General features: G+C 36.2%; 1 protein-coding gene across 4 annotated transcripts in view; it reads left to right on the forward strand.

The window, feature by feature from the left end:
- The first annotated feature begins 742 nt into the window (after nt 1-742).
- The window catches only part of LOC143233403 (vacuolar protein sorting-associated protein 26C), a 43,178-nt gene continuing 18,981 nt past the window's right edge, over nt 743-24,939 (forward strand). Inside the window, exons 1-4 of one of the 4 annotated variants that reach the window (XM_076469604.1) lie at nt 743-1,065; nt 3,596-3,739; nt 4,292-4,441; nt 16,415-16,495. In XM_076469604.1, coding sequence (XP_076325719.1) covers nt 1,009-1,065; nt 3,596-3,739; nt 4,292-4,441; nt 16,415-16,495 — 432 coding nt within the window. In that variant the 5' untranslated portion in view covers nt 743-1,008. Of the gene's footprint in view, nt 1,066-1,278; nt 1,327-3,595; nt 3,740-4,291; nt 4,442-16,414; nt 16,496-24,939 lie in introns of those variants that run through there. The other 3 variants (XM_076469607.1, XM_076469606.1, XM_076469608.1) reach the window with 3 other exon arrangements.

Here is a 24,939-nt window from a genome sequence, read left to right on the forward strand (position 1 = left end):
CTCTGCTTTCCCTCTTAAGTTAGGCTCCATTTTAGTGGTTCAGCGGTAAATCTGATGGCTTTCGATACACATAATGGGTACATTACATACAGCTTACTGGGTAGTTTTGTGATTAATAACAAACAAACAGAGAGAAAGGAACTTTTTTCTTTTTGAGACGTACTGCTTTGTTTTACATTCAAATTTCGAAAGAAGGGCTAGGAATTTCATTCCGGTTGAACTCAAGCCATCATAACTCTCCAGTTTATTCAGTATCGTTGGTCGGTGCAGTTTTTTTTAGAGCCTGTTTGTACGTATCAGCTAAAGGTATGGAAAAAATATATATATATATATATATATTGCATTACTTCGGGAGCCCGCAATACGAGGGATCTGTCTTTGCATCGCATTGCACCAAGGTCTAGTACGCTACTGATAAAATAGTTTATTTCTAATAGCGACCTGCATTAGCCTTTGTTACGAATTAAACATGCATAGGGGTCACGGCCATCTTAATAACGTAATAATATGAAATAATTACATAAAATATATAAAAAAATAGTGTCAAATATGTACATGATTCCGTCAATTATAATACAGGTCAAATAATAAATGACTTGAAATTACAAGTTTAAAATAAACAAGTAATCATTATCGTTTTAAATGTTTTTGCATTATAAATATTAAATAATCGGTTTTATTATAATTATCTGAGAACGAATGAAGAGATTCTGGTAAATTTTGTTCGATTCATAAAAGAAGCTGAGCTCACTTATTAGGCTTAGTAGTATTCGTATGATTAAATTGAGCAAAATTGCCTTCGAAATCGAATTCATGTTCGAGTATACATTGTATTATATGTTTTATATGTTAATATAATAGAATGTCACACGCGCTAGTTGTGGGCGGTGACTAATGTGTTATAGAATACCTGGCGGTGAATTGAGGCAGATTTTATAATCCAATTCATGTGTAGAAAAGAGTGATTAGTTCAGAATTGTGGAAGCATCTCAGTTAATAATAATATTGATGTCTGCTCAGTTGGATATAAGGCTTAAAAAAGTCAATAAAATATATCATGAGGGAGTAAGTATGTAATGTGATGTGTATTGCTTTTGGTTTGTAAATAATGTAGTGTAGACTGTATTATAATAATACGAATTTAGATATTTTGACGTGTTTGATAGGGATACCCAACCAACTTTCTGGGAGGAAGGTACTAGTTACCAGAGGTGCATCTAGGGTATAAGAAGGTCTGGGATGGTGAGGCAGCTGGGGATTCTGTATTATACATGTGTCGTGTGATTTTTGAGGATGTATCTACCAACTATTCTTCAGAGTCCAGCAGTAAAAAAAAAATAATTTTTTTTATAAGATCTGTCAATTGTTCACTGCAAATAAAATGTAATTTTATTTATTTTTTTTTTATAGAAAACTCGCACGTTTTACATACTTTATTTGTATCATAAATCATACATGAATATGTGGTGTTATAAATTTCAAAATGGGGGTTTGTGAATATCAGTTAATGTTAAACTGCCCTGCTTTATTTTAAATAAATAAAATGCATTTTTTTGTATTTAGTTATAAAAATGTATTTTTATTAGGCCAACAGGAATCTGTTGTGTAGGGTGTTAGACCATAGCTCAGTTGACCCACTCTTAAATACAGCCTTGTTAGTCACTACAATATTTAAGTTTATTTGTAGAACTTACAAGAACTAGGTGTATCACAATGATTGCATACTAGTAGCACTAGTGGTTTGGATGATGAGAAACCCAGTTGAAGTAAAAAATGTATTCTAAAAACTTTTATTTAAAGTTTTAATACACCACCTGTCTTTAGAATACATTAGTACAAGTAGTAATTACTACATTTGACATAAAATTTATTTCAACCATTTCACATTTTATATGGACCATCAATGATGACATTTATAACTGGGCAAAAGCTTGAAAGATCTTAAAACTAATCATTCAACACATGTGTTTTAGAAGAAAGATAAACCACCATTTTGTTTCTGTAAAATAACATAGAACTTTGGTGTATATGTTTTTCTTTTGATACTTCCAAATTGTAGTTTATAATAGGAATGTATATTGAGTTTTCCTTTCAGTACTTGATACCTTTGTAATAATTGAAACACAGAAAGTAAATGTCTTGTCAACTGAAAGTTTGTCTGTTTTGAATTTTGCACAAAGCCAAATGAGGGCTATTTGTGCTATCTGCTCCTGATTTAGCAGTGTAAAACTAGAGGGAAGGAAGTTAGTCATCACCACCCACTGCCAGTTTTGGGACTACATTTTTACCAATGAATGGTGGGATTGACCATCACATTTTAATGCCTCCATGGCTGAAAGGGCATGCATGTTTGATGTGACAAAAGTTCAAACTCGCAACCCATAGATAGTGGGTTAACTGTCATCGCCACCTGGCCATGCTGGATAACTGAAAGTGATAGCTCGGTATTGTTAATAAATAATAGGTACAAGTTAATTAATAATTGTGAAAATTTTTATTTAATATGTAGAGAATTATTTACAAATCTGACATTATACACATGCATCTGTATAAAACGTATGAGAATGCGACACATATTTATCATAAAATTGGTAGAATTTTCAAGTGATTCATTACACACTGAGGTACATAGTCAAACTGTTAGAAGTTTTAGTTCAGCAGTGTCTAAATTTTAATAATAGTATTAAGCTACTTTTACTTTAGTCTAACAAATAAACCACACATTAGTCTAAGTTAGGTTGTTACTATACCTTATGATCAAATAAAGAATTTGTAATATATTTTTTGAATACTCTTGCTAGTATTGTATTAAATTTGTAGCAGTTGCTCTCTTGTTTTTCCACAAATTTATCTATATATTAATAACATACTTTAAATACTTATTTTAACTGTAGATTAAAATTATTTGACCATTCTTTTTGTACAGAGCTGTTAGACATGATTATTGTTTGTTTATGCTACTCTAAATGTTATAAGTTTCATATAGTATTTCAGTCAAATGTCTCGTAATTTGTTGACTGTATTAGTATACGTCTAATTTTACAATATTTCTAAAGTGAACACTATGTATTGTCAAACACAATTGTTGAAGTGTATATACTCTATTGTGAACTATTGGTGTATATATTGTTTACTTTAGTATGCCTAATTAAGACAAGATGGCCGTATCTGTGAAGAGATCATTAGATAGAAACATTACTTCTAACTATTGTTTATTTTAGTTCCTTTTCTAGCATGGAATTATTAATATTTTGTATTTGTATTAATAAACATACCCTTTGATAATACTATCTGATACATATTCATGGATCAGTATTTGATCACATTCTATAGTATATAATTAAAATTTCAGTGAAAATTGTCTTGCTAAATGCCTGTATTTAAAGAATGTCTCATTCAATTATAAATTACAGGAGCATAACTGTTGGTAATATAGACAAAATTAAATACTTTGATATTTTAGTGTTTGTTTAACACCATGAAGTTTTTAAATATAAAAAATGTCTTTTTACTTTTAGGTTTTTCTTTGTGTACAGTAAATGTGAGAAATGTATTCTAAGTGCAAGCATGTATAAATATCATTTTTATTTTACAGGAATATGTCAGTGGAGTTGTGGTAATTGACAGTAAAGGTGAAGTGAAACATGAAGGGATTGCCCTTTCAATAGAAGGGAATGTTTCAATGCAGTTGAGTGCCAAAAATGTTGGAATATTTGAAGCATTTTACAGTTCTGTTAAGGTCAGTGCTGACAAGAATGCACTTCTGTTAGTACTTAAAACAACAATAATTCAGTATTATTTATTTTTAAGAATATATTTATCTTCATTAAAGGTTGTTTGAAAAGTTTGGAATCGTAGGTAATACTGCCATGTTAATCCTGCTGTTGATCCAGATTTGGTTCAAATTGCACGGACATCATATAGAACACATTATCAAGTTTGTTCAAGTGCTTGTGGTTCCAGAACTGTGCTGTCAATAGTTGATTCTTTGTTAATTTGAACACATGGTCTCTTACAGTTAATCAATTAACTTTTAGATCAATGTAACTGAATTGTTACTTCATAGCTCGTATATTAATATTACTAATTTTCAAATAATGCACATTTTCTATTTTAAATTTAAACATTAATTTGTATGGACTATGTAGGTCAGACTGTTACATCAGAAGCTTGTAATTACCTTAGACCCTGGTATTAATTACCTTAATGGTGAATTAATATTGTATAAAACATTCCCATGTTTACTGTGTTTTTCTTTAAGTATGATTATATACATGTTTCTACCTTATAGCCAATTCAACTTATCCACTGTATTTTGGAGATAGCCAAACCTGGAAGATTACCTTCTGGTAGAACTGAAATTCCTTTTGAATTTCCTCTGAAGCCAAAGAGTAACAAATGCCTCTATGAAACATATCATGGTGTATTTATTAATATTCAGGTAAGTTCTCATATCTTTTAAAGTACAAATATTGTGTGAAAATAATTAACCCTGTAAAAATATGTACAACTTATCAAAATTTCACCAGAAATGATATGTGATTAAAATTTTGTAAATTAAACTCTTCTGTGAAGTATTAACAGTTTTAATATTATTAGAATTTAGTCATTACTATATAAAAGAGTATCAACGGTTTTAACATTATGAAGCTTATTGTTATTTGTATTAGTTTCTTTGGTTCTCACCTTTATACTATACATAATGGTTTCATATTCCCCTCTTCATTATAGCTGGTGCACAAAAAACTTTGAAATTTGTTTTTCTTGGAATATACAGTCAACAATATCCAAGGCTGTTTTGTTTTTCGAGGCTGTATTTCTGTTCCAATGTGGAAGGAAAAGTAAAACTTAAATCCACCATTAATTTTTCAGAAAACTAATGATTATCCCTTTTGGACACTGTAAAATGCCAGTCTCTACTAATATTCATGGCAACTTTTCATAAACTAATTACTTTATTAGAAAATTAAAATTGTCTTAACTGGAGCTTAAATTTGTGTCCTGTACTTCTACAGACTTCAGAGTGTAGCACAAATAAATCAGAGGCTGGTATTCTTTCAATCTTCAGATAATCTTGTAAAATTCAATAAGATTGCTTCTTATCTTCATCTTATCAAGGTCAAAAAAGTTTAAAGATCTTAAACTATGCCAGTAAGATAACATATCCATCTCTGGAGTAACCTTCTTCTCAACTGTTTCCAATAAATCAATATCCTGTTTTTAGATAACACTGAAATTGTACACAATAGTCATAGTGAAGCCTAACTTGTTATTTGTATAAGAAATAATTACCTATTTTGACTTCCAATGAAAGTATTTCAATACAGTTTTATTATCTTAGCTACTAGCAATAGAGCAATACTTCAGTGGGTTTGAGTGGTTCTCATCTACATGTAACATGATCCAAATGAATTATCTTGCTCTTAAAATTAAAGGTCATTTGTGAGATATTTATACAAGTGATTAATTAATCCAAGTTATCCTGTAATATAAGAACATTCTCAATTGTACTAGAAGTATTCAAGAATTTTATAATACTTCCAATGTTTACTGATATTTTTATGCCCCTATAAATATCATTATTGCAGATGAAAGAAAGCAGAATCCAAAGTACAGGCTATTAATATCAACTTCTCGGTTTCTGTCATTCAACAATCCAATTTACTGGTCTTTCTCTGACTTTCTCTAGAGTGATTCTCTTAGTTTATCTTTTGTGTGCAACCTTATCAAAAGCCCCTTGAAAATTCAAGTACATCAAGCTGACAAATGTCAGATTTTTACTCTTATGTTTACAGGTCTTTAAAACTGTGTTCTAATCAGCAGATTTAAAGTATGAATTGTTATTTATTAAACATGTAGCATTAGACAGAGGTTTCCCACACTCATATTGTTGATAGAGCCAGGAGGAACTTTAACAAATTAAGTGTTGAACAGAAAAATAAACTAAAACCAACATTTGATGAAATGGATGAGAAATATACATATCCCAGGTTTGTTGTGTCAATATCTTCACAAATTCAAAAACAAAAACATCTTACTGTCATGTACAGACCATAAAATTAAGTTAATATTAAATAAAACTAAAGATGAAATGAATCTAATGAAAAAAATAGGTGTTTATCAAGTTCAATGTGATTGTAGTCATACATTGGTCATACTAGAGAAAACATAAAATTTAGATTAAATTTAAAAAACAAAACAAAAGTGAAAACTCTGCATTAGCTCAATAAGTATCTTATACTGGACATATCATCCACTGGGAAAAATTGATTATTCTGGTTCAACCACATAATATGACTGTTAAAAATATTAGAAAAACCATTGAAGTAATGAAATATAGTGAAAACAACTTAACCTTAAATAATAATGGAGGGTAAGAAAATCAGAAAGTATGTTGATGACATGATTTTTATAAAAATATGAACCAGTGTCGTGTGATAATCTCTTTATAAGTGGATAGCATACTGTAACTGTTTTTCCAGTATTGTACTAATTCCCTCTCACAATATCAGCTATTCTTGTTCAGTGCTGCTCTCTGTAAACAAACTTTTTTAAACATGCCACGAGCCTTGTGCTCCACCCTTATTTGAATAAGTATGTGTTAACATGTCTCTCATGCAAATTATCATTCTTCATCAATAAACCAGTAGTTGTATACTATGCTCACATGATTCATATGACTCCCTCTACACTCCTCTACCAAATCTTTATTTCTCATTTGTAGCTGTAGAGTACAGACTTATTTTTGTGTTTGTGCTTCTTGGGTGACATTTTTTATTTCCGGTTGAAGATGTTTTTTTTTTTTTGTTAATCATGACCACATTTCTTCCAGTTTCTTATCATTTTTCTGGACTAGACAATTTTTCATCTGGCTTTGTGACTGTGGATCTCTAGTCCTTTCAGTTTCTGGACTTAGGGCAGTTCTTTCCCATTCCTTCCATTTCTCCAGATACTGTATGGTTTCTGCTTCTGCTATTCTCACTATGCTTGTGTTATTTCCAGATTCAGATACCTTCCAGTCATTCTCTCCTTCTGCACTGGGAGATTAATGTGGTCCTCTGTGCCCCAACTCTTCCCCAGTTTGTATCTCAGAATGGCTGGTATGGGTATTGACACTTCTTAACCTGAAGATGACCTACGAAGGGTGAAACATTGTTTTCCCCTTATCAATAAAAGTGTTAATATCCATACCAGCCATTTTAAGGTACATTTTTATTTCAAGTGGGTTTCTTATCATCAAGAATTACTTCTCTCCCAGTTTGATCCACTTTCTTTATGTACGTTGTTCCATTTGTTCTTTAGACCTATTTTCTCTTTTTGCGTGTGTATGTCATTGATCTGATTTATTTGCAGTTGATGTTTACTTCATCATCCTACTTGTCTTCTTCTTTATCCTGATCATTCCTCTCTCCTATTTTCCTCCCCTCGATGTGGATTCCTCTACGTGGTGAGGGGGCCTTCCAGAGAAGGTTCTGTTCTTACAGTTTACCTCCTCTGGGATCTAAACATTCACCTGCATGTTTGCCATACGTGGTAATCTGTGAAGGGGAGGAGAGAATCCTGGTGGTTTAGGGGTCCATTGGCCTTGAATTCCTGTAAACGGGCAGTCTTGGGGTGGCCCCCCCCCAGGATCAATCGGCTAGTTCATTTGGGCCAGGGTCAACTGAGTACCAGCATAGGATGTTCACAATGGGTGTTGTGGACATTGTGTCTGACACTGGTGTTTGGGTATAATGCTCACGAAACCCTGGCGTTGCTGCAGTGCCCTTAAGGCACTGTAGTGCATCCCCTTTTAGAGCTCCATGGTGGGGTGGGGTCAGACTCGACCATTCGAGCTAGAGCAGGATCCATAGAGGGCATTAGACCCACACCCAATAAAGAAAAAAATGCAGTCATGAGCATAAGGACTCTTTACCGTCTTCTCCTCTGAAATAATTACACATGGCCATACTAATCCAATGGAACTGTCGAGGTTTCCAATCAAATGTGACTGACATCAAAGATCTGATTGACTTTTATCATCCCATATGTCTTTCTTTGCAGGAAACATTCCTACAGCCTACAAATATAGTTACTATCTTACACTATTCATTATATCAGAATGACAGGCTACATGTAGGATGGGGTCATGGGAGAGTTGCATTGCTGGTTGATCAGCATGTGCCCATCTGGTCCCTGTCATTGACCACACCCTTGGAGGCTGTAGCCATCCATGTGTACTTGGGTTGTACCATCACTATTTGCTCTCTGTCTATATTTTATGCCTAAAATGCATTATAATCAATCAGACCTCGATACCCTCATTGAGCAACTACCATCCCTCTTTTTAATCTTGGGAGATTTCAATGGGCATATTCCCCTCTGGGGTGGCCCCCGTATTGATGTGAGAGGGCACGCCATAGAGCATATGCTCCTGAACCACAAGCTGGCTCTATTCAATACTGGCTTTTACACATATTTTTATGCACCCAGTCAGTCATTTACAGCTATATATCTTTCTGTCTGTTCCCCTTCACTACTCACTCACTTTTCCTGGGAGGTTGACATCAATCCTTGAGGTAGTGATCATTTTCCCATCCTGTTATGAGAGATTGGCTGTGATCAGTACCACTCGACCCATGTACCTCGGTGGAAGTTGGTCCAGGCCAACTGGCCTTCTTTCACTACTCTCTCAGAACTTGATCCTGCCATCTTATGTAAATCATCCATAGATGATTGTATGGCAGCAGTAACCAACAGTATTATACAAGCTGCTACTTGGGTGGAATTCTGCCTTTTCTACAACACTAAAAACTCAGAAACATGCTTGGGATAAATTTTGAAGATACCACACGCTCTCAAATCGCATTGCATTTCAGCAAGCCTGTGCACACGCTTAACAAGTTAGATGTCAAAGCCAGAAGGAATCTTGGATTAAATACACTTCCAGCATTGCTTCAACCACCAGCACAAAAGTTATATGGGATAAGATCTGGAGGGTGAGTGGAAGATATACTTCTACCCCCCTCTCTATCTTAATATCTGATGGGCACGAAGTTGCAGATGCACAGAGCATTTCCAATACTCTTGGGGACTTTTTCTCTCATGTATCTAGCTCTTTAAACTTATCTCCTTCCTTTTTAGCCATTAAAACAAGGCAGAGCACCTGCCTCTTTTCTTTTCAACTTACCATTCCTATGTCTACAATCACCTTCTTACACTTATGGAACTCAAACTTGCAATTTATTGGTTTGGCAATACATCAGTTGAACCTGATAATATACATTATGAGATGTTATGCCACCTTTCCCAGGACTCTCTTACTATTCTTCTAGCTGTCTTTAATCGGATATGGCAGGAAAATGTCTATCCTGATGCTTGGCTATCATACTCCCTGTTCTAAAACCTGGCAAGTATCCAACGAGTCTTTTGAATTACCATCCAATTGCTTTGACAAGTTGTCTCAGTAAGGTCTTAGAGAGGACAATCAATGCTTGCCTCATTTGGTTTCTTGAATCAAACAAACTCCTCTCACCTACTCAGTGTGGGTTCTGAAGACAATGCTCTACAACAGACCATTTAATTTGCTTTGAAACATCAATCAGAGAAGCCTTTTTAAGGCAACATCTTGTTACTGTTTTTTTTATTTAGATAAAGCTTATGATATAACATTGAGATATGGCATTTTATGAGACATTCACTCATATGGATTACGTGGCAACTTAACACTTTTCATCAAGCAATTCTTAATGAAGTGCCGATTTCAAGTCAGTGTGGCTCAACACTTTCTCATTTTTTCCCTCAGGAACTTGGAGTCCCTCAGGGCTGTATACTGAGTGTCACACTTTTCATTACAAAGATTGATGCCATCAGTGAACAGCTATCCCCTACAGTTGCAAATGGTCTTTTTGTTGATGACTATCACATCTCATGTCAGTAATCAAAAATGAGGTTTATTGAACAGCAGCTACAAATTGCAATCAATCAGATACTGAAGTGTACCACAGCAAATTGTTTTAAACTTTCACTCTCTAAAACCATTTGTATGCATTTCTGCTACAAACGGGGAATCCACCCAGATCCAGAACTTTGTTTTGATGATGTTGTACTTCCTGTCATCCCTGAGGCAGAGTTCTTAGGTCTTATATTTGATTGTAAATTAAATTTTATATCGCATATCAAGCAACTCTGTATCAAATGTCTAAAAGCATCGAACATTTTCCGTGTCCTCTCTTCTACTTCTTGGGGAGCAGAACCATACTCCATACTCAAAATTTATCGTGCCCTTGTTCGATCCAAACTTGACTAAGGGTCTGTGGTTTATGGTTCTGCCAGAACCTCAGCACTGAAAATGTTAAATCCAGTCCATTACCAGGGGCTTTGGCTTTGCATTGGAGCTTTTTGTACTTTTCCGTGCAAAGTCTGTATGTGAAATGTCATGAACCCTCTCTATATATTTGCTTTTTGCAACTGTCTCTAATATATGCTTCCAAACTTCGATCCTTACCACAGCATCTTACCTGGAGTTGTGTTTTCCAACCACGATGGACCACACTTTTTAATAACAGAAAATCTCCCATTGTTCCTTTTAGCCTCTGTATCCAGGCACGATTAGAAGAATTGAATTTATCCTTGAATAACATTGCAGTTTCTTCAAATCAGGTTTTTCCACAGTGGCAAATTACTGTCCCCAATTGTAACCTATCTTTGAACCATCTGAGGAAAGCAGATACACCCAATTGGAAATCTCACTCTTTTTTTTTTGCTGAACATCTTTCATATGATCCATCCATTCCTATATATACAGGTGGTTCCAAATTGGGTGACTCAGTGGGCTCTGCCATTGTTTGTGACAGTTCGATTGTGGCACACAGACTCCTCCAGTTTTTGTTTTCACTGCTGAATTGTATGCCATCTCTTTTGCCCTAAATCATATTGAAATAGTGCAATATACAAATTGTACAATATATATGGACTCACTCAACTGTCTATCGGCCCTGGAATCATTTTATGATAGTTACCACCCTCTTCTCATCAATATCAAAAACAAACTGACCCATCTTTCTCTCTCATCTGTCTCTGTCCAATTCTTTTGGATACCAGGTCATATTGGTATTTGTGGGAATGAGCTGGCTGACAGAGCAGCAAAGCCTGTTGTTCTGGATCTATCATCCCAGTACCCATTCCATACATGGACTATGGTCCAGTTATCAAATCCAGACTGTACACCAGATGGCAGGGAACCTGGAATGAGCAACATGATAACAAGCTTTTTCAAATCAAACCTTCTCTAGGTCTTTGGCCCTCTTGCTTCTGTAAGGATCGAAGAGAGGAGGTTGTTTTGTCAAGGCTACACATTGGTCACAGTTTAACCCACCACTTCCTTTTATCTGGTACTGCTGCACCAGTCTGTGGTCTATGTGGCACTCAGATCACAATCATCCACATTTTATTATCATGCCGTCTTTACCACCTAGAACAACGACACCATTTTAAAGATATTTGTAAGGTAGGTTTGCCCTTGACTTTGGCTCATGTTATAGGTGGCACTGTTCATCTCACTCGTGTTTTTACATTTTTAAGAGCCATTGGTCTTTTACACTTAATTTAAGGTTTTTTTATCAGATATATAGTGTTTTAGCATGATTTCTTTTGCACATTTTAAAGTTTTCACACGATTTCTTTTACACATTTCAATCTTTATTTTGACTTGAATCCAGAACTGGAAAGGCCAACTTCGGGTGACTGACTGCAAATTTGACTTTGATGCTTCAGTCTTCCTGGCAAGTCTTAATTTTGCACGTTTTAGTTTTTAATTTTCTTTTGAACTGAACCCAGTACTGGAAAGGCCAACTTCAGGTGATTGACAGCAAGGGTGTACTTCTTGTTTCAGTCTTCCTTGCAGTTTCTAATTTTACATATTTTACTTTTTTACCTAAATTGCCCTATACCTATACTATACCACATCTTGTCTGGTACAGATAGCCTTGTAGCTTTGTGCCAATAAACATTGAATACCTACCTTCCTACCAATGTTGTTCTACCTATACTATACCACATCTTGTCTGGCACAGATAGCCTTGTAGCTTTGTGCCAATAAACATTGAATACCTACCTTCCTACCAATGTTGTTCTACCTATACTATACCACATCTTGTCTGGCACAGATAGCCTTGTAGCTTTGTGCCAATAAACATTGAATACCTACCTTCCTACCAATGTTGTTCTACCTATACTATACCACATCTTGTCTGGCACAGATAGCCTTGTAGCTTTGTACCAATAAACATTAAATACCTACCTTCCTACCAACGTTGTTCTACCTATACTATACCACATCTTGTCTGGCACAGATAGCCTTGTAGCTTTGTGCCAATAAACATTGAATACCTACCTACCTACCAACGTTGTTCTACCTATACTATACCACATCTTTTCTGGCACAGATAGCCTTGTAGCTTTGTACCAATAAACATTGAATACCTACCTTCCTACCAACGTTGTTCTACCTATACTATACCACATCTTGTCTGGCACAGATAGCCTTGTAGCTTTGTGCCAATAAACATTGAATACCTACCTACCTACCAACGTTGTTCTACCTATACTATACCACATCTTGTCTGGCACAGATAGCCTTGTAGCTTTGTGCCAATAAACATTGAATACCTACCTTCCTACCAATGTTGTTCTACCTATACTATATCACATCTTGTCTGGCACAGATAGCCTTGTAGCTTTGTACCAATAAACATTGAATACCTACCTTCCTACCTATTTTCCTACTTTTCATCACCCTTCTTTACCCTTATTTAGACCATGACAGACCGCTGTATCCTGTCAGGGCCATGCAGTGTTATATTCCACAAACAGCTATCATTTGGGATACACATGCAGTTCACCCTTTGAATTGGATCCCTAATCATACCTTCACATGGATGTCAATTCCCAGCATTGAAGTGTTGGATTTGGACAAATTGAATCCATTCTCTTGATGCTGAATGACCAGTCCCAGATTGCTGTAGGATGTTGATCCTTACATAGGTTTTGTATGTAGTTGACTTGCTGAGTTGGGTTGGATGCACCCTAGCCACTCTGCACCTTGCAATTTTCACCCCTGTGTTTTACAAAGTAAACATAAGGGCAAAGAAGTGGTGCACTTCTCTTCCTTTGATCTATGGAATCCCTTCTCTCATGGTCAGGGGTATTCTTCAGATGATTGCACCAGCCCATCCTCTTAATCAGTGTGCAATTCTAGCTTATTGTGTAAGGAGGTAAGTACTGCATCAGAGGTTATAATTAGTAATCCTGGAAGAAAAATACATCTATCCTAACTGAATCCTAGCTTTTCTTTTCCAAAACATAAAGGTAACTGTATCTTTTGATCCTATATCTTCAAATCTAGCTCAAAGAAATCAGATTCCTTTATGTTATTGAACTTTTGGATAACCTTGTAAACTTCAGTAAGATCACCTCTTTCCCTTCTTCTACAAGGGTCAATTGATCACCAGTGTTGGAGGTTTTCAATGGGTGTTGTGGGCATTGTGTCTGATACTGGTATTTGGGTATAATGCTCACAAAACCATGTCATTGCTTCAAAGTTGGCATTTGGCATTGTAGTGTATCTGCTCATAGGGCTCTGTGGTTGGTAGAGTCAGTGGGCACTGAAATATTCTTTCTTTACTATGCATCTCCAAACATACCATAGGTAATGACCACATCTTAAAGATTCTGAACAGCAATCTTCAACTTCTTGAACACCTGTACCTCATTTGCTGATATTGCATTCTTAATCAGACAATTCTTTAGGACAAATGCCTCCCTTTTTTATTCAGAAAGGACTAGAGAGGTCTGCTGGCTTTCCTAAGTCAGTCAGAAAGCTATGTTCTGGGGACATGTTGGTGGAAACATCTACTCCAAAACATAGTGAACTCCTCCTGCATTCAAAGGTCACTGGGGACATAAACATTGATTTGTTTATGTTACTTTGAATTTGTCATGAGTTACTGTTGAGAGAGATGTGAAGAGTGTCCCCGAGTTAGAGATCCTCACTGTTTTCTCCACCCAAGAATTTTTTGCAAAGAGGTGTATCTCCACTCACAAAGATGGAATTATGATGCTGACCAGTGTTCTAATTTTGATGCTTACATCACTATGTTCACCTGCCACCATCAATGTGGGTTGCCTAAATTGCAAGGTGTGACCATATATTCCAAACCCAAGATGTTTTCAATGTCAGTGGTTCAGTCACTCAAAGACATCATGTTGTGGTTCCTTGATGTGTGCTGATTGCATTGGCAAGAATCGTGATGCCTATGAGTGAGAAATGGTCCCTTATTGTGCTAATTGTAGTGGCTCTCACTTTCATTCTTGCCCTAAGTGGGTGGAGGAAAAAGAGGTACAGCATTTAAAATGGGTCACATTTCTTTCCCTGAGGCTTGAAAGTTACTATCCACCACTTCATCCCATGTGTACACCACTGCATTCCATTTCACTGTTACAGTGGGAGTGCAGATATATCTTTCCATGTTTTTGATGACAGAGTCATTTTCAAACCATGTGAAGAATCTTTTGCCCTCCATAATTAAGAGAGTTTGGAAGAGTCAACACCTGTATCTATCCCCACCATTCCTTCCAGTGGCTCCCTGGAACCATTTCCATTGGCTCAGACTTTTGGTTTATTCTCAGGTTCATCTTCTTCAGCCCCAAGATGCAGAATGATTATTCTTTTATGTCCTCCGTCACTGGAATCTTCATCTACCAATGGAAACCTACCCACTTGATCCAATGCAGTATCCATGGAGGCCAATAGACCTTCTAGTAAAGAGAAACAAGGTGGTCAAAAATAGAGGGGCTTTTCATTCAGGTCATATTCACATAAGTAAAAATGGCTACTTTAATAAAAGGGAATTGTCAAGTTTCCATTCTAATATGAATGATATCAAAACACTGATTGATTCTTACGATCCTGTATGTCTTTCTTTACAGGATGTATTTATAAAACGTACCAATACTCATCATTTGATAGTTTTTTTTGTATAAAAATAACAGGCTGTGTGAAGAACAGGTGCCTGGAGAGGTGGCACCACTAATTGAACAGCATGTGCCCACCCTATCTTTGTCACTCAATATACCCTTGGAGGCTGTAGCCATCTATGTTTCCTTGGCCAGGAAGTTGTCAATGCCAAGAGCATTGCCAATACTCTTGGCAAAAGCTTTTCTTTGCATCTCGCACTTCTGCCTCATCCCCCATCTTCTTAGCCATCAAGACTAGGGCAGAGTGACCACCTCTTTCTTTTCAGGCTGATCATCTCTATGACTACCATCACCCATTCACATTGGTTTGCTCTTCATCGGTCTGGCAGTATAACAGTTAGACCTGATGATATTCACTATGAGATGCTGCACCATCTCTCACTTGCCTCTCCTACTATTTTTCTGGTTATTTTTAACCAGATCTGGCAGGAGAATGGTTTTCCTTATGCTTGGTGCGAGGCTGTTGTCCTTCCTTTCTCTAAGTCTGAGAAGGATCCCAAGATTCCTTCAAACTACTATCCAGTTGCTCTGACGAGCTGTCTCTGTAACATTTTAGAGAGGATTATTATTGCTCATCTTGTTTGGTTCCTTAAATCAAACAACCAACCAACCAGCAGTTTGTGCTGGCTTAATATGCTAATTCTTTTCAGTTTTCTTGATTTTAGGCTAATTCTTGTCTCTATCGGATAAATAATATACCATTCATTTTAATTGTAGAAGCCACCGGCATTGTTATCCTGTAGTTGTTTTATAAGTAAGATTTCAGAAGCTATTTAAGAAGCACTTCCAGGTATCAACATGTGACATCATGGATAAACTTAATAATGGGATTGTCTATTAAAATATACCATAAATGTATTAAGGTTAATTTGTGACTCAAATAGTATAATTTTTACATGCTGGAGAACAGGAAATACATGAAAGACAACAGATTTATTACTGGACTTTTTCATAAAATTACAGAAAGAGTTTTGGCAGTGAAATTAAAATGCATACATATTTACCTGTTGACTAAACTTTATGTTGGAGGTTTCTTTGTGGAAGATTTTCAAGTAATTTAATAGCTTTCTAAAAGTTTGGTTTAAGTAAATTAAATATCTGTAATTCTTCAATATAATGGAATGTATGGTCATAATAATTATTTTGTATATGTGATATTAAATAGCTGTTTACACATCACATATACAAGACAGTTATTGTGACCGTAATAACACTGTTGAATCAGTTAAATCAATTCAGGTAAGATAAACTTATAAAATATTTTAAATCATTACATAAGATTTTCAGAATAGGTATAATTTTAAATTTCAGAAGTAAACTTTGTTTCGTATGACTGAGTTGCATTCTTATATTATTATACTGGCAATTTGAAACATAAGAATATATTTATTTATTGCAGTATTTGCTACGCTGTGAAATGAAAAGATCTCTACTAAATAAAGATCTCCAGAAAGTTGTAGAGTTTATTTTAGAGTATAAGGTATGTATGGGTTATATAATATCAACTGAAATACAATATAAAACTACAGGAAGTATTACTTCAATATATTTTTCTATATCTTTCACATTTTACTGAGTATATATTGGTGTGTTAACTTATCTGTTAGTAATGAATGAAAATATACTAATTCTAGTACATGTAACATAGCTTGAAATTTGGTTGTTTATTATAGTTAATTTACCATGACAGATATGTAAAACTTTTCTATTAAATAATAATAGCATTATAATACCAAATGCAAAAAAAACACTGGTAATCAGGAAAGAAAATTAATTTTTTAAAATGCATTTTTTTTCTTGACTGTAAACTTAAAATCCCATTAAAAGGATATGGAAATACATACAAATTTTTATTTATAGGAAAAGTTGAATCTGGAGTGAAAATCTAGAATGTGATTAAAGATATATATATTATATTTGTCATTTATGTTTTTTGTACAAGTATCAAAATTATGTCAAATCTTGTTTTATGTATTTTTTTCATGGAAATATGCTAAAATATTTTGTTGTAATTAGTATTGTTCGTTTGTTTTGTTTTTTGAATTTCACATAAAGCTACATGAGGGCTATCTGCACTAGGCGTCCCTAATTTAGCAGTGTAAGACTAGGGGGAAGGCAGCTAGTCATCACCACCCACTGCCAACTCTTTGGCTACTCTTTTATCAATGAATTATGGGATTGGCCATCACATTATAATGGCCCCATGGCTGAAAAGGCGAGTATGTTTGCGGTGATGGGCATGAGAACTGCAACTCTCAGATTACGAGTTGCACGCCTTAACCCACCGGGCCATGCCAGGCCCTGTAATTAGAAAGTGTCAGGTATTCTTTATAGTAACTCTTCTAACAACTGTGTTGCATTTTTTACAAAAGTCATACAGTGAATGTTGCTTACTGACTGTTAAATTCAACCATACACATTAAGAAGTGTGAATATAATTTCTTTTGGCATCATAAGCTTTTTTGAGCAGGTGAGGTTTCATATTATTAAATAAATCTAAACTGATAGAATAAATGCTGTGAAAGTATTAATAAGTATTTTTCAAGCTAATAAAAAAGCAATTTTTGAACTTTAGAAAATAATAAGATAAAAATAAAAGTAGAAAAAATGAACTTTGCTCTTCAAATTATAATAAAAATAATGGATGTCTCACTTCAGGGATGGAGTGCATATCTTAAAAGTCAGGAATGCCAGGACTTATGGATAATTGGATGATAAGGCTTCCACCCACATCATTGTTTTAGAAGTGCTTGATGTTCGAAGGGCAGCATGTCAAAGTCTGGAATTATTGAGGGAAAAGTCATTGCTCATCTATGGTGGTGTATTACATTTCCTGTGATGGGGGTTACTTAAACCAGGTCTCTTTCTTTTTGAACCTTGGATCTTCTGTTTTGAACCAACTCTCATCATATCATTGTACTAGCTTATCGTGCTCCAGGATTGATGAATTTGGTGGTGGATCAATTGTCTCTGGATTCTTCCAACAAAATTAATGCTTCATCAAGGGTTTTTCTCACTGGACTTGCTCTTGATTTGGGACACTGATGGTTGATGTGTTTGCCACTCATTGAATCACTCAACTGTTGCATATTAGTTTCCAGGATCTCTTCCTCAAACATTGGTAATAGGTGCAGTTGGTCAGACTAGACTGGATTGCATCTATATGCCTGCCCACCTTATTTTGTTGTTGCTCAGGGTCCCTGCAATGATTCATTCAACCCATGGTTACATTCTGTTGGAAGCACCAGATTGACCAGCTCTTATCTGGTTTATGCTTCTGCTATATTTTCAAAAGTGCCTACCTCTTCCACTTCAGCCATCTTTGAGGCAGCCATAATCCAACATTTTACATCTATTCATCCCAAAACTCAAGCTTCTTGTGTGAAAGTTATGTAATCATTTGCACAGCTTCAGTGTTTAACTTCTAAGGTAGTCATGTGCCTATCTTTGTGTCTGCATCATCCCATGATGGACATTTATGAATAGAAATGGCACACACATCAACAAACATCAGTGTATTACGAGGAGGTTGAACCTACTCTATCCAGACATGATACTATACCTTGGATTTTGATCTGGCTCATTGACAAGGCTTTTGTATCTTCTTAAATTGCCCTATGTAAGATATCATTACTGGCTATCTTTAGATTCTTGAAGAAGCAGAAATTTATTGACTACCCAGTGCTCTTTTGCCTCCTTAAGTTGTTTAGGGTCCTTCATCCTAAATGACCATTTCAGTTACCAAACTGAAATATAAAGGTGGTATTACTCATTCTTTCAGCCCTTTTCTTCATATGCTGTGTATCACCTTTCCCTTTAGGTTTGTTTTATGTTGCTCCTTTACTGCAGATGTTATCAGTCAGAATTGTTTGCTACATGTGAACAAGACATTTTATCATTCTACCTACATCATTTTATATGCAGACAATATTTTCTTACCCAAGATACCAGTAGTCAGAGAATGATAAATCCTTTTCACCAGTTCATCTTGACTGCTATTTCTCACCTCTATGACTATTATGTCCAGTGATGTCCTAGTTGTATTCTGTTGTCCACACTAAGAATTTTAGAGGTGCTAGACAATTGTGTTTTATTCCTAGTGATAATTCAGTTTCCCAGGGTTTATGATGAGAGGGTGAGTACTAAAATTTATATATAATGCCAGCTTGAGGTCATTTGGCAGATTGGTATGTGGACTTCCCACAGTAGTTTTATCTCGCATTATTTACATGATCTGTCAGTTTTTCCTCTCAGGGTTTTTGACTACCCTTGTCACTAATCACTAGATTATGAAAACACTTACCTATCTTTATTATTAATTTTATATCTTCAATCTTCTCCAAGATTTCTTGCTTCCTTTGCACAAAATTCCAGTTAGATGTGCTTTTATTAAATTAAATCCACACTAGCAATCACTAACACAATATACTTTATCTAGGTTGGAATAGACTCTGTAGAAATGAGGTATTCCTTAAGAGTACCTTGAAATAGTATTACTGTGTTATGCTGGACTGTTATTCATGGACTATCATGAAGCATAAAGGAGTCTCTCCCATCCCTGACAATCAGTGGATTGCATAAATCAGGATTGGTTTGCTCTTAAAAATTTAGAGAAACTTGGTTCATTTATTGCAGTGTTTCCTCAGGACTCTTCAGCATGCATTATACCATCTCCTCCCATATTCTACTTGTAGAACTAAGGAGTCCTGATTCCTTCCAGTTCACAGTTGCTGGGGTGATGAACAGAATGGAGGACAAATCTGAGAGCTTTCCTCTCCCACACCCCTGGGTGTTTTTGTTTTCCTCCAGATGTTGATAAGAATAACACCAGCTTATATGGAAATCTACTTGTTATACCGATTCAGATCTCATGTTCAGCTATCTTCTAGTTGTTTTAAATGTAACTTCTTTTTGATTAGTATTGGTTCATATGTTGTACATGGAAGAAGGTCCATGGTATCCCTGTAATTCCAAATGCAGAGTGTTTTGATCTAGGATAAGCACCATTTATTCCACATTATCATCGTATTTTCGGGGACAAGTAGAATTTATATTACCTATGTTGTTGGGGAGTGAGGGCGATTGTTGTTGACTCCAGATGAATTCTGTTTCCTCAGGTTGAGCATAACATATAGAATCCCATCATTCCAAGTTTGTGATGTTACATTGCCTTTTGAACTTCTTCAGGTTGAGGAGAGGGTTTGTCTGCCTGATGCTGTTTATCCTCTCACCATGTTTCCAGTAGCTTGGAATACATCACACTATAGCTACAATTTGAGATTCACTCACTGGTACATATATAATATACTGTGTTACAAATGCTCAAGCCACCAATGTCAAATTTAGAGACCGTGATCCTATACTTCCAACCTCAGTCAGTGGGACATCAGGTACCTAGTTAGGGCCTGCCTAAAGGTGATGATGAATCATGTCAAATTCCACCTGCAGTGTAAGATTTAGGTTCCATGTGAAAAACATGCCTGTTATAGTTGTAGTGCAGATCTCTCACTATGGTGCTAATCTTCTGTTAACATGACCACAATCTATGCAGATGCATTTGGTATAGATAAGGCCAAAACTGTCCCATTCACCCAATCAATGTGAAATTATAGCTGTAGTGTGAGAAAACATAAGCATGTTTTTCAAGTTTAAATTTTTCTTAAATTAAAAATGTGTTTCCAGTAATACTTATTTCCTCTTACCTAATTCCATTCTCCCTTCTCACCAAGAGCTGGTGTTAGACTGCATATTGAGACAGTTTTGAAGAAGTGATAATATTATCTGAAGATGCTTATATACAATATCAAGATAGAGGATGCATTAATGTAGATGGAGAGTGTTGCGAGACAAATATTACCAAAAGAAATTAAGTGTGGAATAAAAGACTGGAGAAAGCATGAAAACAATCAAACCAGTGTTTAGATTGACAAAGGAAAAGAAACCCTAGAACTCAAATAATAGTTGTAGTGTGAGAAGGTGTATGTATTATTGGAAACACAGACCTCTGAATTTAATAAGACACTTTTCTGTTACTTGGCTCTGCAGATTTTGAAAATAATACTCATTATTTTCTATTACCTAAGGACTTTTTACAAATTTGAAAGTAAAAAAACAACTACTACTATTAAATTATTATTTCGTTTATCACAATAAACAAAACCTAATAAAAATATAACCAAACTGAAGAAGAATATTGAAGTCAAACAAATGTGTATCTTCATTCATCCTGAGTTTTCTTGTAAAATATACATCTTTCAGTTTCAAAACTACATGTGTTTTTTTGTGTATTGCATCTGGAGCATTTCATTTCAATGACCAATTGTAACCAGGCTTCATGCTGTTAATCCATTTTTTTGAAACCTCCTCTCCATATTCCTGATGTCATGAAGAAACATTTCTCCTTGTTCTTTGCTAACAGCACCAAAATTTTCAGGAAAATAGTCAGTATTTTAGTGTAGAAAATGATCTTTCAAGCCCTTATTACAACCCAATTTTTCGAACTTAAGCATGTTATTGACAGATTTTTTGTAATTGTTTCCTAATATTTGTAGTAACGTTTTTAACAGCAATATATTCTTCTTTTTCAACATTCTTCATTGCCAATGTGAAACTGTTCACCCAAATTTGATTTCCCAATCTGATGCCCAACAAAACTTTACCACAAATATAACAGAATATGTTTAGGTAATTTATACAACCTCTTGTTGCTATAGTGACAAAGAAATAACATTTCAAATAAAAAGATAATCTCAAGGTGCATACAGAAACAAATACTGTCCATAAATGGCATGCTATATGGTCTGTTAACTCCATATATACTAGTAGGTTCTAGAATGACTGATAAGTCTCTCAAATCATGATTGGTCAAGAAAAATCTATAATCAGTGGTTGTCAGCATGTTAAGCATAACAAAATGTGACCTGATTTCAGTGTAAAATGATTTACTTATGTAAAAGGCACATGAAATTTTGTGAAAAATATGTAAATGATGGAGAAAAATGAATATAATTTTAGGATTCAGCATGTTACTGCAGTACATGTAAACATTTCCAGACAATAAAACTGTCACAGGCTTTGAAATACATTTGAGTTTAAGAAAATCTAAACTTCTGTTTTAAGTTTACCCTTTTTTTTTTTACATTTCCTTGACTTGTGTCTGAACTTGCGACCCCTTGCACACTTGGCAAGTGGTTAATTAACTCACTGGTACTTGCTATTATAGTAATACCATTTTTAGCAAGTTAAACTAACATACTACCCCTTGGTGTGGATTCCTGTTCGTGGTGAGGGGACCTCCCAGGGAAGGTTCTGTTCTTTCAATTTACCTCCTCTGGGATCTAAACATCCACCCACGTGTTTGCCATGCATGGCAACCCGTGAAGGGGAGGAGAGGATCCTGGTGGTTGAGGGGTCCAACCTTAACACACCACTTTGGCCTTGAATTCCTGTAGACGGGCAGCCTCTGGGTGGCTCCCCTTGGGTCAGTCGGCTGGTCCACTTGGGCTAGAGTCAACCAAGTACCAGTGTTGGAAGTTCTCAACGGGTGTTGTAGACATTGTGTCTGATGCTGGTGTTTGGGTTTAGTGCTCACAAAACCCTGGCGTTGCTGCAATGTCCTTGTATGACATTGCAGTGCGTCACCTCGTAGGGCTCCATGGTGGGTGGGATCAGTGGGTATCAAAATTTTCCTTTTTTCCTATAGATCCTCCAATAAAAAAATTTAAATAGTGAAAAAACAGTCAATAGGTAAACGACCACATCTTGAAGACTCTGAGCAGCAATCTTCAACATCTGTAACACGTGTACCCCATTTTCTTATATTACATTCTCTTTCAGAAAAACCTTTACGGCAAATGTCCCCCTTTTTTATTCAGAAGAGACTAGAGGGACTTGCTGGCTCTCCAAAGTCAGTAAAGAAACTTCGATCTGGAGACATATTGGTTGAAACATCCACAACCCAACAGAGTGAACTCCTCTTGAATTCATAGGCAATTGGTGATGTACCTATTGAGGTTACCCCTCATGCTACCTTGAATTCATCATGAGGAGTTATTGTTGAGAGGGATTTGAAGAACATCCCTGAGTCAGAGATTCTTGCTGGTCTCTCCACGTAAGGAGTTTATGCAGTGTGGCGCATCTCCACTCTGAAAGATGGAATTACACTGCTGACAAATATCCTAGTTTTGACATTTACATCACCATGTGCACCTGCCACCATCAAGGCAGGTTATCTAATTTGCAGGGTACGGCCGTACATTCCAAACCCTCTTTGATGTTTCCATTGTCAGAGGTTCGGCCACTCAAAAACGTCCTATCGTGGTTCCCTGACATGTGCTTGTTGTAGTGGCAAGGACCATGATGCCTATGAGTGTCACATGGACCCACATTGTGTCAACTACAATGATTCCCACCCTTCCTACTTGCCCAAAATGGTTGGAGGAAAAAGAGGTTTGAAAACGACCCGTAACATTAGTTATCCTGAGGCTCAGAAATTGCTGTCTGCCACTCCATCTCAGACATATGCTGCTGCACTTTATTCCACAATTACAGTGGAAGTTCAGACAGATCTCTCTGTACCTCCAAGAGAATCGTTTTCAAAACAAATGAAAAGCCTTTTGGCCTCCATGGTTAAAAAGGTTGATGAATCGACTTCTACACTTATCTCTGTTCCTCCCATACAGTACAACAAATCCCAAGATCCACATCCTTCGGTTTAACATACAGGCATTTCTTCTGATACATCCTTTTCTCCAACCGCACAATGCAAAACAATCATTTGTTTGCGTCCTCAGTCACTGGAATCCCCTTCCAACAACAAAGACCTGCCCAATCGACCCAGGGCAGGATCCATGAAGATTGAAAGACCTCCTCCGAATAAGGACAGTAAGGAAAAAAGACGTGGTTGTAAACAGAAGGGTTCTCCAGCCACTACGCCTGTCTGTCATTAAAAATGGCCACCTTGAGACAATGGAACTGTCGGGGTTTACGTTATAATCTGGATGATATCAAAACACTGATTGCTTCCTACCATCCTGTATGTCTTTCCTTACAAGAAAGATTTCTAAAACCTGCTGATACAGTCATCATTCAGCAGTTTTCTCTGTGCAGAAATGACAGGCTGTGTGATAGATGAGTACATGGAAGGGTTGCACTATTGGTTGATCAGCATGTGCCCACCCTGTCTTTGTCACTCAACACACCCTTGGAGGCCATAGCCATCCGTGTTTCCTTGGGTCATACCATCACTGTTTGTTCTCTCTTCGTGTCACCTGTAAACGCATACGATCAATCAGATCTTGATGCTCTCATTGAATAGTTGCCGTCTCCCTTTTTCATCCTGGGGGTCTTTAATGGACATCGTCCCCTCAGGGGAAGTGCTGATATTGATAGGAGGGGTCGCTTTGTAGAGTGTATGCTCTCTGATCACAACCTTTCTCTTTTCAATACTGGTTCTTCTACTTATTTTCATGCATCTAGTCAGTCCTTTACTGCTATTGATCTCTGAGTTTACTCCCCCTTCATTATTTTCCCATTTTTCATGGAGGGTTGACACTAATCCACTAGGCAGTGATCATTTTCCTATACTTTTGAGAGAGACTGGCCATGGTCAATACCACCCTACCTGCATGCCCCGGTGGAAGCTGGATCAGGCAAACTGGTCCACTTTCACTGCTCTTGCAGAACTTGATCCTGCCATTGTGAATCAGCCATCAATAGACGACTGTGTGGCAGCAGTAACTGATTGTATTATACAAGCAGCTGCTCAGTGTATTCCTAAAACCTTGACACGTTTTCCATGATATCCTCTTCCGTGGTGGTATCCTGTTTGCCACTTGGCATGGAAGGCTCAAAAACGGGCCTGGGATACTTTTGTAGATATCCCACACTTTTGAATAGCATCGCTTTCCAATGGGCCCGTGCACA

This window comes from Tachypleus tridentatus, chromosome 12 (assembly GCF_004210375.1).
Source record: "Tachypleus tridentatus isolate NWPU-2018 chromosome 12, ASM421037v1, whole genome shotgun sequence".
NCBI lineage: Eukaryota > Metazoa > Arthropoda > Merostomata > Xiphosura > Limulidae > Tachypleus > Tachypleus tridentatus.